Source organism: Ambystoma mexicanum, chromosome 10, assembly GCF_040938575.1.
Source record: "Ambystoma mexicanum isolate Mex_15411 chromosome 10, UKY_AmexF1_1, whole genome shotgun sequence".
In the NCBI taxonomy this organism is placed as follows: domain Eukaryota; kingdom Metazoa; phylum Chordata; class Amphibia; order Caudata; family Ambystomatidae; genus Ambystoma; species Ambystoma mexicanum.
Window position 1 is genome coordinate 1,094,864,256 of NC_090932.1, and position 16,409 is coordinate 1,094,880,664.

At 45.6% G+C, this 16,409-nt stretch overlaps 1 protein-coding gene across 3 annotated transcripts in view; it reads left to right on the plus strand.

Moving 5' to 3' along the window:
• The window catches only part of LOC138492013 (all-trans-retinol 13,14-reductase-like), a 183,687-nt gene that overhangs the window by 96,934 nt on the left and 70,344 nt on the right, over positions 1–16,409 (plus strand). For all 3 annotated transcript variants that reach the window (XM_069618933.1, XM_069618932.1, XM_069618931.1), the window contains exons 2-4: positions 5,436–5,618; positions 6,487–6,728; positions 8,239–8,440. In XM_069618933.1, the coding sequence (XP_069475034.1) occupies positions 6,507–6,728; positions 8,239–8,440 (424 nt within the window). In that variant the 5' untranslated portion in view covers positions 5,436–5,618; positions 6,487–6,506. The remainder of the gene's footprint in view (positions 1–5,435; positions 5,619–6,486; positions 6,729–8,238; positions 8,441–16,409) is intronic.

The window sequence follows — 16,409 nt, forward strand, 5'->3', positions numbered from 1 at the left end:
CCTTTGATTCCTATCTCTAGACTCCTGGAGAACACTTTCCCTTGTCGTATGACCCTGGCCACGAAGTTGAGACTTTCGCCAGTGATCTCCTTCACTGTCCCTTTATTTCTTCACATAAGCCTTTTGATGTTCTTAATCAGATCAACCCTTTTTTTCTCGGGTATTCTGCATTCACCGGCCGCTGTATCTATCTCTATACCTAAGAATGTCAAGGTTGTGGAAGGCACAGTGGTTTTCTCTTTCACGAGTGGGATTCCCAATTCTTCTGCCATTTGTATTAATTTTGTTAGGGCCTGACTGCATTCCGCCGACCCATGCTTGCCCATTACTAGGAAGTCATCTAGGTAATGTACTATGCAGGCTTCTGGCATTGTTCTTGAGAATGCCCTTTGAAAAAAGGAACTGAATTGTTCGAATAGTGCACAGGATATTGTGCATCCCATCGGAAGGCATCTGTCCGCAAAGAATTTGTTATCAAATTGAAAACATATCCAAGGTTGTGATTCCGGGTGCACTGGCAGGAGCCTGAAAGCGGATCGATATCCACCTTGGCCATCAGTGTGTTTTTACCAAATGCTCGGATGGTTCTGAGGGCTTCTTGGAAATTGGTATATGATACAGATGTCTCCGTTTTAGGGATCCCATCATTCACTGACTTGCCTGGTGGAAATGATAGGTGGAGTATCGGTCTTTATTTTCCCTGTTCTTTCTTGGGCACTAGCCCTAATGGAGAACAGATGTATTTGTTCAATGGCATAATCTCCCATGGGTCTCCTACCCTACCCAGCTAAATTTCCTTCTGTATTTTCTCTTCCACTGTTGCTGTGTTCTCCCAGGCGGATTTTAAGTTTTGGAAGAATTTGCGTTGAGTTGCAGCCCTTGAAGGGAATATAGAAACCTTGATGTTCAGCATCTTTATGGGTGATTTCCCTAGTTTTAAACTGGTGTTATGGTTCCTCTCGCTTGGTGCCCTTGCTTGATAGTGTCAGGTGAGGACAAAGACAGTGAATATGGCAAGATGTGCACAAAATCAAACAGTGAATAGCTTTGAGTCAAACAACATGCACACGGGAACCAAGACTCATGCATACTAAATCCCAGGAGTGCAAATAGTGTGACAACAATACAAATATATGAAAAGGGATGTGGGGTAAGCACATAGAAGCTCATTATGACTACAAGGAAAGTTGGCAAGCTCCTTACTCACAATTGCTGTTACAGGTACTGACAGCGCTAAGCCCACGTATAGGGCAAGCAACGACAGGGTCTGTGAGCTAACACTCTTGATGGTATTGAATAAGGGAACTTAAAAACAGTACTCGCGAGGACGAGAAATACCACTTGAATGTCAGCAAGCCCACGAACCCTGTTGATCAAACAGGGACCCAGAAAGGCTATAACAGCAATGGGAGGATAACTAAATACATACGACTCAAGACAAGGGGCAAGTAGGAATGGTGATTACAGAATAGTGAGGAAAACATAGGCAGTCACACAGGAGCTAGCTACAACAGCACACCACACCTAATAATCAATGGGAAATAAATGCAGAAATGCAAGGGAAAACATGGAATGGATTACAAGAGAAAGTAAAGGAACAGGAGCAGGGAAAACGAAATTACAAAGGCAAACTTCCCCCACCCATCCAAGGAAAAAGGCAGGAAGCTAAATCTATAAAGAGGAAGACTAAAGCATCAAGGTTTACAGCAGCAAAGGAAAAAGTCAAAGAAATATAGAACACAGGCAAACTGGGCTGCGCCAAAAGGGAAAGCACTGAGAAATGCTGTCTGCAAACAGAGGAAGACAGAAAGGGAATCTCGGAAGCAGAAATCAATTAAGCACATACATTTGGAATCCAGGCATAAGGAACAAGGAATAGAAACTTGGAGCTAGGCACAAAGCTAAGACCCAGGAACAAGGGACCAGTCACAAACAGGAACACTGCATCAATGACCAGCACTGGACTGAAGCAAACTGAGGCTTTTAAAGCTGCTTGACGAGCACACGCTGCATGTGTGCTACTTTCTGCACCTGCAGCCACAGGTGTTGCCTATCCTCCACCCAGCCTTGTCCGACAAGGGAGGAGATGAAGCTGTGGGCCAGGCATTCTGTGAAGCATAGTCATTTGATTAAAGAAGCATGCTGGCTGCCAAAAACCTGGAATGGATCTGGAAGGGAAGTATCTTGGAAAATAAGGATTTAGCGCTCCAAATTCATCACAGCACTGGCATAAGGTTCGGAAGGAAAGTCCAGGAGGGAATAAACCCCAAATCATGCCCCCAAGTGGTGGGAACGGGAGCAAAGGGAGCAAATTGTGACAGATAGCCTGGTGCACCTGGAACCGCTATGTCACCCCATCCCCCCACGCACTTGCTGCAGCTATGCTTGTATCTACACTCCTTTCCACAGGAGCAGAAAGCCTTTTCAAATTTCCAGTATGTGATGTTATTTCTGCCAGAATTGTATGGCTTGCTTGTTGTCTGACTGTGGGTATTTGACTTAGCCCCCCAGGGATGCTTTTTCTGAAAAGGCTGTTCATTCTTAGTTTGGTGGTTCTCCCCTTCTCTACTTTTGCTATTGCTATGCTATGCTGTCCTGCTTTGCTGACTATCTGTACCGTATTTGTGGTGCGGGGAGAGACTTTATTTTCAAAGCCATAGTAATATACAGTTTTGCCTCTATTTCATCCCACCCCAAATCTGGGTGAGTGTCCATTGCTTCCCTGAATTCCCCACCATAGTTAAGCCATGCTTCTGCCCCAAATGTTTCCTTCACATGTCTTATTTGGTCTTGGTATGCAAATAATGCAGTACCATCCTCAAGGAATTTCTCTAATGTTACAGTTGCCATTATGCCAAAGGCTTTAGACCAATTCCCAAATTTTGCTCCACCTGTGATTTCTTGGCTGTGCTTTTCTCTTCCTCTTTCTTGTCATCTCTGAATACATCAAATGCCTTCTCGGCTTCTACTAGTGAGAATATTTCTATAAATTCCTTTTTCCATATCTTTTCCTTTGCTTTCTAGTCTATATTCCATGTTAGCGTCTTTCTAAATCTTCTTTGTATCAGCAAGGCTGGTGCGGATCTATCCAAATTGAAACTGCCGCTGATGCAGTTGGTGTTGTGCTCTGTGGGCATATCTTTGTTAACATTGACATTGTTTGACTCCCTCGAACTGCGCCCCCACCCGTGTTGTCACTGGCCTGTTGGCCTTCTTGTGCCATGACCAGGTTTCCCACTGGTATAGTTGGTCCTGCTCTGGGAATGGTGTGTGTTGTTGCTGTCCATGCTCCCCCTTCCAAGGTTCTCAGGTGGCCTTGTTTAGACCCCCTGCTGTTTCCCCATTATTTGCTTCTGCAATGGTCACTTACCAATGCCCCGATCTCCACCTTGATCCTTTTTCTTTCCTTTCTCTGCTGCTGTGTTCATTTCCTCTGCCTCGTCTTCCTCCTCACTTGATGAGCCGTCCCTGGGTCTTTTGCAAACCCAGGCCCACCCGTGAATCTTTTCCACTGCTGCTGCCCATTACATCAGCCTGAGTTCCTCTTTTCTCTTCGCTTGTCTGCCATGCTTGCTAGCTCTCCTTCTGGTGCTTTTCCTTCCTTTCACGAAAAACAGGGTCTGAGCTGCGTAGTGCGGTTTAGAAGACTGGTAATTCCTCTCCAAATTTATGAAAGTGACAAAAGAATATTCTGACCTCAGGTCAAAATGCAGTCTTGTCTGCAAGCTGTGAGCGGTGCTTACAACTTTGTTGCTTTGGTTTCTCTCTTTGCCGAACGACGTGCCAGTGTTCCTGGTTGCTCAGCAACCTTGGCCGGGTGCTCTCCTTTCCCTGTTCCTCGCGCTCGCTCAATCCGCTATGTCCCGAAATCTCTCACCCTGCTTCCATTGTGTTTAGCTGGTTTGGATCAGTGGTGACGAGTTCTAACCATCACGATTCTGGGCTCTTGCACTTTGGATCGATCTGGAGACGAATACTGCCTGCTTCGATCTCGCCAAACGGTTGTTCTTTTTCCTTCGAACACAGCTGTGTCTGTCCCTCTGAACTCCTTTGCTTCTGGGACGTGTTTGGTTGAATGCATGGATCGCTTCTCAGGTACAACTCCAATGTTGCAAAGAGGTTCAGATCAACGCAAATGCTCACGGCTCGAACAGGACAATGATTTTAGCGAATGTGAAAAATCCAGGAGTCTTCTGTGGGTGCAGAACGGCTCCTTTGCACTCAGTTCGCAGTGCTGTGCGAACTGGAGACCCTTACTTGCAATTTGTGGCATGAGGCAATTCGTTTGGTGGTGGACTTGCAGCTTCCGCTGGCCGTTGGTGTCGGCAATTTTTGCATACGTGTGTGGTCTCCTTCCTCGTGTGCCAGCCCCCCCATCCCTTCCTTTCATGTTGCCTCGTGATTTCACACCTGGGCCCTTTTGGCACCATGGTGTGAGATCCTTCCCTGCCCCTTTGGTTCACTGGCCAAAAGGTTGCCCCCATTGTAGTTTGTGTAGCTAAGGAAGGGGGAGGCTGAGACATGAGTACATTGGTGGGAGCGGGGGATGAGGGCTGCTGTATTCTGTCACCACTGTGTATTACTAATATTGTACAGCTGCTGTACTGCCCCTTGTGTTCCCCCAGCCCTTGCTTATGTGCCCCCGCCCTCTGCCTCCATATGGTGCCCTTATTTCATGGTGCTGGCCCTTGTTGCCTTTGTGGGTGTTATGCCCCAGTCCGACCCTGGCTCCTTCCAAAATGTACCACTGTGTTTGTCACTAAGGCTCTGGTGTCTGCCTTCCCCTTTTGAGACAGCTAATTCCATACTTTATTTGGCCACTCACTGGGTGTCACTTTAGCTGCTCTGCTGTGCCAGTCTGCTTCCCTTAAGAAAACAACCAATACTGTAGTGCTGCATGTCCTGACTGCAGCCACTTCTGCTCCTTCCATGACCTCTGCCAATCCTATTCTCTAGCAGACCACTGGTTGTTACAGTTGTACTGGTGTGTCTGTCTGCTCTCTTCAACGTTGCCATCCGTCCTTTGTCGTAGACCTGGTACATGAGTGTCACTGCTGCACCAGTGCCCACCTGCTTTGTGCAGGAATCCAGCTAAGGCCATGCTGCGACATGCGGCACGCCACCCTAGTTGTATTAGTGGGTGCTTCCGCCAAAGGCCTCAACCAGTGCTGTCCTCTGACTCGTCACTGGGTGTGACTTTGACCTGTGTGCTGCTCTAACTTTGCTCTCTCATGGGCTAGAGAGGCCGTTCCATACTGCAATTGCTCTGTGGGTGTTACTGCTACACTGGTGCTTACGCTCTTTTACTATCTTGGCTGGACCTTGGCCGAGTCTATAAAAAATACAATCCATTGACACTCCTTTCTGCAGAACGATTATCTTAAACCCTCCACCCACCTCCTCCCACCCTGATTTCTACCTTTCTATGTTGACAGGTTTCGCAGTGGACAAGGTTCCAGAGAATTTGGACGCCATAGTGATTGGCAGTGGCATTGGTGGTCTGGCGGCTGCGGCAGTGTTGGCAAAGTCAGGGAAAAGGGTGCTGGTATTGGAACAGCATGGCAAAGCTGGTGGCTGCTGTCACACCTTCTCAGACAAGGGGTACGAGTTTGATGTCGGTAAGTATTGTCTGTGCACTTTGCTTCCGGTGCACTGCCTGATTGGGGGTATGATTATTGGCGCAATAACTATATGGTTGGGACAAAAGTCCCACAATAACTTTCTTATGTGGGGATGTTTGCTGAAATACTAAAATCTGGGAGGGGGCTTTGTTATGGCCAGAGGGAGTATCTGGTGAGGGGTAGGTAGGTAGCAAGCAAAATAACATCCCAAGGAGGCATGTTCACTAGCACAGTAACTGATGAGGGGACGATGGCTGGCACAATAGGGTTCTGAGGATGCAAGATTTCCGGCACAAAAACGGGTGAATTAATGCCGGAGAAGCCCTGGTTATTAACACAGTAAATGTGCGGAAAGTGGTAGATAGCTGGCACAATTGGTTTCTGAGAAGGCGAGCTTTCGGGTACAGTAACTAGAGCTGGCACAGTAACTTTATTGGCCAGAGACTGTTCTTTGGGGCATTCCCTGCTCCCTGTGAAGACGATCCTATTGTGATAGCTATTGTTGGGGTGTTTTATTACTGGAACACGCACTATCTGCGGTCATGGTTTAGGCAATGGTCCATAGTTGAGATTGAAGCTTCTGGCAGAGTAAACAATGGGCCTTGTGTTTAGGCCCGGTGTCTGGCTGGTGTCCGCTGGGATACTGGCATTTGCAACCATCTGAAAAGGAGATCCTTTCAAGCCGTACAAACTGCCTGATGAGCACACCTGGGGTCCAAGCATAGTTATGGGAAATTGAAGGGTTGGGAGTATTTGCTTGCTTCTTCTGCAGGATAAAGAATACATATGGAGAAATACTGAACAAATAGTTGACGAATACCTAATTATAGAACCAATTCAACCGATTTTCCTTGCCTGTTTTCAGGGATCCATTACATTGGGAGGATGTACGAGAAATCCCCCCTGCGGTTCATCGTGGACCAGCTGACCGAGGGGCAGCTACAGTGGGCGAAAATGGACAATCCCTTTGATGTGGTGATTTTCGGGGACCCGAGAACCGCCAAGCAGTACCCCCTGCATAGTGGCGAGAAGGCCTACGTGGAAGGACTAAAAAGGCTCTTTCCAGAAGAGACTCAGGCCATTGACAAATTCATGCAGCTTGTAAAGGTAATGAACACTTGTGGGGATGCTCCTGGAGCCCCCAGAGCCCCCCGGCCGACCGACTAATGGAGGCCTGTGATCTGAAAGGTTGGTAGGGCTGGCAAAGAGTCGGTTCATTGTATTGCTCCCCTGAATGAAATGGCCCCTCCATAAGAAGACATATAATCCAGAATCATCAGGGTTTTTAAACTATCACTGCTAGCCAGCATCAGGCAATGTGTTTTTCCACAGTGGCGAAGTGGATGGGCAATGTTTTTCCACAGTGGCAAAGTGGATGGGCAATGTTTTTCCACAGTGGCGAAGTGGATGGGCATTGATTTTCCACAGTGGCGAAGTGGATGGGCATTGATTTTGCACACTGGTTAAGCGAATGGGCAATGATTTTCCACACTGGTGAAGTGGATGGGCAATGTTTTTCCACAGTGGCAAAGTGGATGGGCATTGATTTTCCACACTGGTTAAGTGAATGGGCAATGATTTTCCACACTGGTGAAGTGGATGGGCAATGTTTTTCTACAGTGGTGAAGTGGATGGGCAATATTATTCCACAGTGGTGAAGTGGATTGACAAACCCTAAATTCCACTAATTTACCACATTACTAAGTAAGGAGATCTTTCAAATCTAGATTTGTGAACCATTCCTTTTTTCATTACTCTTTAATTTTGATCACAAATAGATCTATTTTTACTATTTCAAGGGATATGTTTTTGGTTGAAGTTTGATTTGCTTTGGGCCTAATAACGGCCATACTTTATACGCGCGTGAGAGATGATGCTGTACAAATGATTTTAGTTACTCGTCCACATTCAAACCCATTCTAACAGTTGGGTTGCTTTAATGCCACCCATGTTGGCTGTTTAGAACCAAAGCAAGTTGTGGTCTGAGCTTGAGTGTAATTGTAAAGTAATTCTCCCTCCTTTTTTGCTGTTGCTGGGATTCAAAGTGGGCGTAGAGCAGGACCTTTCGATTACTCAAGAAACCTACACCCCCTTTTAGTTGAGGTTGTTTTGGAGGCAATCGGCAACTTTTTCATGTAGATGTTACAGTGCTCAGGAGATTAAGTACTTTTCGCCCTGCATTCTATTCTGTGTATATCCTGTTGCATGCAGAGTGGTACAGTGCAGAAGGATTTACCACTAGTAATGGGCTGTAGTGATGCCCCACCCAAGCCACCTCGAGGCTTGGGGAAAGCAGAGGGTGCTCTTACCATACAAAAGATGCAGGTGTGCCACTGCCATACTAGCATTTGTGCGCTTTCCCCCACAGCTCCACTATACCTGGATGATCTAACTGGGCATTTGATAGCAATTCAATGCAATGATGCAAATAGCCAGGTTTTATGGTGATAATAGCTGGTCTGTAAGAGCAATATCTTATTAGAGCACCTGTGCACCTGAGGTTCGTAAGTGGGCATATGATTGGTATAGCCATGAATTCTCTATACAAAAGCCAAAACTACTGGCTTTGCCAATGCTGGTTATATGTTCTTGATGGCTTCTTTCTGTTTTCTTGCAGTCTGTGTCCAAAAGCACATCACACTTGGCCATTCTGAAAATGATACCGCTTCCCCTAGCCAAATTCCTCACTTGGACTGGCCTGGTCACTAGGCTATCTCCATTCTTCAAACTGGCCTCTAGAACAGTCACCCAGGTGGTGAATGAGCTGACTGAAAATGAGGAACTGCGGGGTGTGTTTTCATACATCTTTGGAACTTACGGTATGTTGCCCTTGTTTTGTTAACCAAAAACTTGTTATCTTATGTTAGCAATTGTTCTTACTACTACTATACAGAGATTTCCCTAATTACTACTTTTACGCCTGTTTACATATATTATTATTTGGAGGTATTATGTGTAGCTCTTTGTGCTTAACTGTGCCCTCTACTGAGCACTGTACCCTATTGGTAGAATGGAAGAGGCTAACATAGTAGAAACACAGAAGACATTAAAGGGTCTTAAAAAGAAAAGGGATTGCAAAGGTTCCGGTTCCCAAATTTGCCTAAACAAATGGGGTTTATCTCAAAGTAGATGTGCAGGGAGGCCCTTTTAAGGCACATGAGAGTCATAGCTTTAAATATTATGTGAGTGGAGGTGTTCTTCCCCATGAAAGTATTGGGATATCTACAGACAACCAAATTGGTTGTATTGAGAAGACGTACTGTGGGATTCAGAGGCATATGCAGGTGAGAACTGTGAGGGGTCAGAAACGTGAGACGGACACCAAGGTAAAGTTTTCTCAAAGTTTGCCATTTATTCAAAGTAAAAAAGGGTTGAATGGACTCCTAACTTTACCTAACCTAATAGAGAAATACACACCTAGCAAACTAAGACTGACCTAATGTCCACAGTATCATTGGCCCTCACACTAAAGCATACAACAAACACCTACAAGGAAAATATGGTTAACGTTTCTGTTCAACAAAACAGTCTTGTAATTCAGATTCAAATGTTGTTGGAAGTATTTCTTTGTGACCAGGGTTGTATTCCCGTCCCCATGTTTCAACAAAGTTCTGTTTAAAAGAAATAGCAACGTCTTTTTTAACCTGATTCTTCGTTAAAGAAATAACAAATATTCTTTTCACCACAACTTGTTGATCATTCAAACAACTCAATGTCTTCCACAATATACCTCTTGCAAGATGACTGACTTTCTCCCAAAACACAGGTTCCAAAACCAAATTAATTTGTTCTGTTATCATATGATACTGTCCTCAAAAGAAACTTCTGACAAGATAGCACGTTACACTTTCTCAATAATTCTACTTGTAACAAAACTCTTGTCAGGATAGCAACGTTCTTTTCATTCAACAAAAATTATTTCCACAAATCTTTCTGCCACAAAGATATCAAACCATCATCTTCTTTCCTGGTCCACTCGCCTGCCAGGACTAACCACTACAAGCCCTTTCCTGGTATACTTGCCTACTAGGAAGAAAACTTCCACCACTAACTTTAAACTTGATGGCTTGATTCTAATATTCCCCACACCACTCTTTCGGCGTGGTTTATCAACTTCTTGACTGTTGGCAATGTGATATATATACTTTCCCAAAATGTTATCTCTTAAAAGGGGACTTAAGCTTTGGTTTTTCACAACTTCTTGGCTGATGGAACTGCTAGCTATGAGCTTCTCCCGTGGGTTGTCTGTATCTGGTCTGCCTGCAGCCTCTTGGCTGTAGATAATGTTGGTTAGAGACTTTCCACACTGGTAGTTCGCCTAAAGTCTGCTGACAGCCTTTTGGCTGTAGGTAATGTTGGTTACACACTTCCCTTCTTGGAGGTTGCCCAAAGTCTTTCTTATTTGCCACATAGCTTTGTTTTCCGTAATTAAATGGTATTCATCAAATACGTTCTGCTTATATTTATTAATTGTTTAGTATTCAAAATCATAAGTCTGTGACAGTTCTTGTGTTTGGAGCGCCCCGGGCTCTGCATTCACTCTCTGCCAACTTACCGGTTCTTTGCGGCGTCCTCTTCCGGCTGTCGGGCCTCTCACGGTGGTGCTTCTGAAATCAGTCTGCCATTTCTCTCGCTCCAGCAAGCCTCGGGTAAGTTGCTCAGCAGTTTCCTGTAGCATTAACAGCTCCAATGTTCCCCAGTCTGATACACAGTGCTTCTGTAAAGTGTCTCCTTCACAGCTGGGCTTCTTCTTATTATGCCGGGCATACTCTGCAGTTCTTCTGTTTTCACCCGTTGGGGTGACTTCTCCTGACAGGCTTCTCTCGGTGGCTGCTCCTGCACCTTGGATGGCTTGAACTCCCTTTGGAGAACCTCCAACATGGCCATGAATTGCTTCTTTCTCTTCTTCATCTTTACTCAGCAGCTGGGTTTCATTCTGGGCTTTAAACATCCTGCTCAGGTGCTCTAACGAGAAATGACTAGACTGCACCTTCGAATACTCATTCTTATGAGTCCCCATTGCCTCTTCTTCGTTCCAGTACCTTTGGCATTATGGGTATCGAAGACCATAGGAGAAGGTGTAATATTAAGTTGTTCCATTTCATAATAAACCATTGTCAATGCAGGAATCCTAGGGGGGTGATGAGATAAGGAGACCACTACTGTCCCCTGGCATGAGTCCCCTCCCTCGTGATCCTCCCACACGAAGCCACCTTGAGGGTCAGGATCAGGTAGCGGTTGCCCTTGCCTTGCCACAGGAGAGTAGGTCCATACCGGGTTTCTAGTGATGATCTCACTGGGTTCATAACAGAACATTAAAGAGAGAGCCCTTGGAAGATCCTGGAGTGAGCTTGTGTATAAGACAGAGTGCATTACTACTATTTGTTTTGTTCAAGGGGAGACAATGTTTGTGATCTGGACAGCCATGTTCACCTGGGGTTTTAACACATAAATTGCATGCTGGTTAACCTCATATCTGAAGGGGTGGATCCCCTGGAGAAGTATGAGGGTTTAGAGAACACTCAATCCTAGAAGTGATATCTCAGTCTTTCCTATGTTTAAAGAACCAGTTAATGCCTGTACTATTCCAGATGTGCATAATGCACACCAGGATGGGCTACCAACTATTTGTGGTGCGTGTGGGTGCCGTTTGCCTAAATGTGGAATACGATTATAAAGCACTTGATTTTGGAACGTGGAAGTTTGCAGATATTCAAGAGAAAGGGGGACAGTGCAGAGCTTTGTGAGGCTGGGAATGTCCACTAAGAAGTAAGAACGTTTGGCCGGATGGATGAGATTTAGGAGTGGGGCGACACACCATCTAAGTAGTGTACATGGATGCCCATAGACATAACAAGTGGCAAGGTGAATCTGGTGATCAGTGTTGAAGGCTGCTGATTGGTCCAGTTGGATGAGGAAGCACGTCTCTGGTAATGAGTTGAATTCATGCCACAGGGACATCACTTTTGAAGTCCTGGGCTTTCAGCCAACAAACCAATACATTCTGGGAGTATGTCTTTAAGTTCATTTGAACAGATTGAATTTAAGCACCTGATGCCAGTGATTTGTTAAAAGGAAAGCCCAGGGCTCGTAAATGGTGTTCTGATGACATGGACTCCTCTGGTCACTGTGGCAGGTCGGAATCTGGATTAAGACGGCGAGACATTGTTTTAAGGGTTGGTTTATTTTCTCAGGCAAAAATAATCTTTCCCTAAACTGAAGCCCTACTCTATAAAAGTAAAACACGAGGATGCTCACCCGGATGTCTCTCCCTCATTCTGGAGGTCCTCTCCTCTTCTCTTTCTCTCTCCCCACTCAGGGGATCTTCTAACTCTCTCCCCACTCGGGGGATCGTCTCACTCCCCTCTCTGGGGTCTGTGAGGGTCTAGGAGTAAGAGATGGACATAAGGGTCCGCATGTTGATTGGCAAAGACTTTATAATAAAAGTTAAATGGGGGAGTTGGAGGAAAGCCTAACTAGCCCCATCTCTAAGAGGAGTTTCCCTGCCTCAACAAAACTAGCTAATCGGTCTGCGTCAGAATGTCCAAAGTAAAGTATGCCATCCTGTGTCCAAAACCTACTCTGTCCCTCACAAGCTAAACTAAGTATAATGTGTATGGCAAAAATGTCTCTTGACTGCTTACTTGCAACCCGATCTTGCCAGCCAAACACAAAAGTTCTGAAAGGTGTAGAAAATCAAGCAAAACTCACACAAGACTCAAGGATTGTCTCCCTTTCCTCAGAGTCTTTTCAGCATATGAAAACAAGTAAAGGTTCCACAAAAACCCAAGGGTTTGGGTCCCTTTCTTTTGGGTCTTTCCACTGCATCTGTGCACCTATTAATCCACCTTGAGTGGAGGGGCCTCCTGTCGCTTTCCTTAGCACCCCTTCCTTGGTTTATTTCTCCTGCCAAAGAGGGTACTCGCTCTTCTCTTTCACCCACAGCCTGGGTTTATTCTCCTGCCAAGGTCATAAGGTGTTCCTTGAATATGCAAGCTTCATAGACCCCCTTGACTCAATTAAGATTCTAGCTCTCTATCTTTCTTCTCCTTACCACAACCTTGCTTCACTCTCCTGCAAAAGTCTCTGATACTTTCTTGCATCTACAAAGCTTCTGTTCCCTTTTGTGATGCCCGGGAGTTTATTCCCCCAGTATGGGTCCCAGAACCCCCCTTCAGCTGTTCTCATTCTCTGTACCCCACTGCCTTGGTTTACTATCCTTCTAAGGTCTGTGGATGTTGGGGCATACATAAGCCAAGATTAGTATTTTCTGTAATTTGCTGTTTACTTTTACAAAATGGGTTCCAGACCCCCTTCAAATGGTTACTCTCCCAGTTTAACGTCTCATGTCTTTTGCCTCTCGCCTCTTGATCTCTCTGGGTTTCCCCAACCTTGGGACCAGCCACCCTGTTACCTGTAGGGTCCGGGCTGTTCCTCTCTGGTTGCTCATGGATCTCCCAGGGCTTTCGGAGGCTTTGTTGGGTTTCTGGCTCCCTCGCCGAACCTATCCGTGCTTGCTCTGCTGCTCGTGTCCATCTCCCTGTAAGGGGCTTGCCTCTGCTTCGGTGTGCTTCCTTGTTGGCGAGCCTCCTCCGAGTGCATTTCTCTGTGGGATGCACTGTTCTCCTATCTCTGGCTCTCCTTAGTGTACCTGCAGCATCTCATGTTGCGTGCCGGACCAAGAACGAAGATGCCATTCTCTCTCTGCCTTTGAATGAGGCTGGGCCAATAGGGTCCTGGAAAAAACTAGAACGCGTGCTTTCATCATTGCTTGCGTCCTCTTCTTCGTCCCACTAGTTGTTAGCTGGGATGTATTTCAGTAACAATTGGGAGTCTCGGGTAATGCAGTGAAGGATGGGTTTAGAGGGAAGGTGGGAGGGGGAAATGGGTAATGTGTTTTCATCTTCAATAACCTTTATTTGATATAAAATCTTCAAGTCGGCACATATACTGTACAATAAACACAAAATGAACAAAGATTGAATTACACAATGAATAAAAACAATAACATGCAATTTCAATACTCCTCAATTAAAAATATAAACAAAGCATTTCTCCAGTCTTGGAATGCAGCAACTCACAGCTCCTTAGGGGTAGCCCACTTGTTAAGATAACAATTGATTCAAATGGGCTTTCTTTCCATAAAAACATAACTTGGAGGAGAGCACTGCTCGCAGCCTCTGGCATTGGGGTTACTCAACTTCTTCCATTACAGCATGATTTAACATCTTCTTTCTTAGCAACCATGATCTATCTTGCAACCGCAAAAACCACATGTGTTGAGGAACATTGTCTCAAGAACAACATCGCTGTGTTAGTATCCCTGACCCCTTTTCCCCCGCAATATCGGTCTTAAATAAAAATTCATCAAGTATTTAGTTTTCTCACAGAACAGCATGAAATGGTTCATGGATTCAACTCATGCCATTAAAACTGGCATTTATCGGTACTAGTCTCTTTCCAGACACGAGAAAAAGCAGCCACTGGCCAGGTTCCCAATCTCACTCTCATAAATAAGGATTTTACATAGTGGGGAGATATATAATCTAGACATGGTTTCCTACCTTGGTTCATGACTTTGAGATAGTCGGGCCCAGTTTAAGAGTAAGGGCATCTGTAACCAAACAATCCCTTGCCCCTTTGGCCGCCAAGTCCCTTTTGCACTTTCCTGATTCCCAGTGGCTGGTCCCGGGGGTTAGCCCATAAGTTCTCACGCCCTATTCCTCAAACGGTCTTTTTTTTTACATGTCAAAGCCATTCTATGAATTTACCTCCATTTAGGGACATTGTCCCTCATTACGACCCTGGTGTTGGACCATGGTGCTAATAGCACCATGGTCCATGCCGGTAACTTACCGACTCTGCCATGGCGGAATGGGGAATTACCGCCCTATTCCGAGGTTGGTGGGGCGGTAATTCCCCATGCCGCCATGGCCCTTCCCCATTCCCATTTTTGCCCCAGAGGGCTCAATGGAAATGGGGAAGGCGCTAAGTACGGTGCCGCAAATTGCGGCACCGTACTTAGCACCAAGGTCCCTTTGCGGGTTGGTTTTTAACGCCTGCAAAAAGCAGGCGTTAAAGTCTCCAACCCGCAAAGGGACCTCGTAATCAGGCGTTAAGGGTTTAACGGCGCCGCCACCTTTTACGGCGCTGTTAACCCCTTAATGCCTGGGTTGTAATGAGGGCCATTATGTGGTTTAATGCGTCTGTGTTTCTCTAGCCCTTCTTGGTTCCATAGTCTTAACCAGAACAATACAGGGTTGATCAATGCTTTAGATGCCACTGGGGTTACACAAAGCTGATGAGTACTCCTAGGCAACGAAAGCAGTGTTTTCAGGAATTTTAATTCAGCAGTGGTAAGTTTTCCCAAACAGGCATAACCCCACAATTCTGCCCCACATGAAGCCGCCGGGACTGCCTGCTTAGCATATAAATCTAGTGCTGGTGAAATTGCACCATTCCCATGGCTCGCATGAAACACCTGAATAGACCCCTCATACTTTTTTAAAGTACCCACAGACCGCCTTACTGGGGCTCCCTATCTATCTGATTCTTGAAATGTACACCCAAGATAGTCAAAGTTTTTAACTTGCTCAAGATGTTTTCCATTCACTTTTAACACCAAGGGGATGGATTTTGAAAATTGAGGCTTGCATACCATCACCTTAGATTTCCCAATATTTAGCTTCAAATCTATTTCTTTACATTTGTTCATAAAGGTTGCCAAAGATTTTGTAAGTCCTTGTGGTGTTGTTGCTAATAAAACGGTGTCATCGGCGTAAAACAACTTATCCAGACCTAGTTTAGGACAGTCCCAGCAATCTTTTATTAACTTATCTGTTATCTCTTGAATGTAAAGATTAAACAAAAGGGGGGCCATTGAACAAACCTGTCTTACCCCTTTTCCAACTTCAAAGGCGTTGGTGTTCTCACCTCCCAAACCATAGCGAACTGAAGCGCTATTTCCAGAATAGAGGAGCCTTATGATCCGAATCAGAGACCGGAGAACTCCACGTGCAGTTAATGTATTCCATAAAGCTTCCCTCGATACAGAATCGAAAGCTTTCTCCAATTCAAGAAAGACAGCATATCATTTCATCTGATTCAATACTATATATTTTTGGATCAGCATAAAAAGTAAAAAACAAAGATCAATCTTCCCCCTAATGTGTTTTCCCAAGCTGGTCACCACTCGCAATGGGGTTTCCGTCTCCATGAGATCCTCCTGCTGGGCACCACGCCCAGGGGGAATATCGCGTAGCGGCCTCACCTCCATGACCTCATGGAAGGGGGCTCCCCCATCTAAAGTAGTGACAACCTCTTGAGATACGTCACAGGTCTTTCCAGTTTCTCTCCACTCAGGGTTTCTTCTGTCTTTCTCCCCACTTTGCAGTGTGTTCTCCCTCGCTCTCTCCCCACTCTTCGTCTGTTTTTCATCTCACGTACTACTCTGGGGAGTTCCTCCTCACCACTCTGGGGCTTTGCTTCTTCTCACTTCATCCTCTTGGGCCTTCTCTCTCTCTCTCCCCACCGTTGGTTGCTTGTTTTTCTCATTCCATGCTCTGGGGGTTTTCTCACTTTCACTTCACACTCTGTTTTTTTTTCTTGCCTCCCCACTTTGGGGCATACTCCTTTTCTCCCCACTCTGGGATGTTCTCCTTTTCTCATCACCCTGGGGTCTTCTCACTTTCTTCCCACTCGGGGGCGTTTCTCTCCTGCAGTCCCCACTCTGGGGTTTTCTGCTTTTTGCCGCACTCTGTGGTGTCTCTCTTCTATACTCCCCTCCTC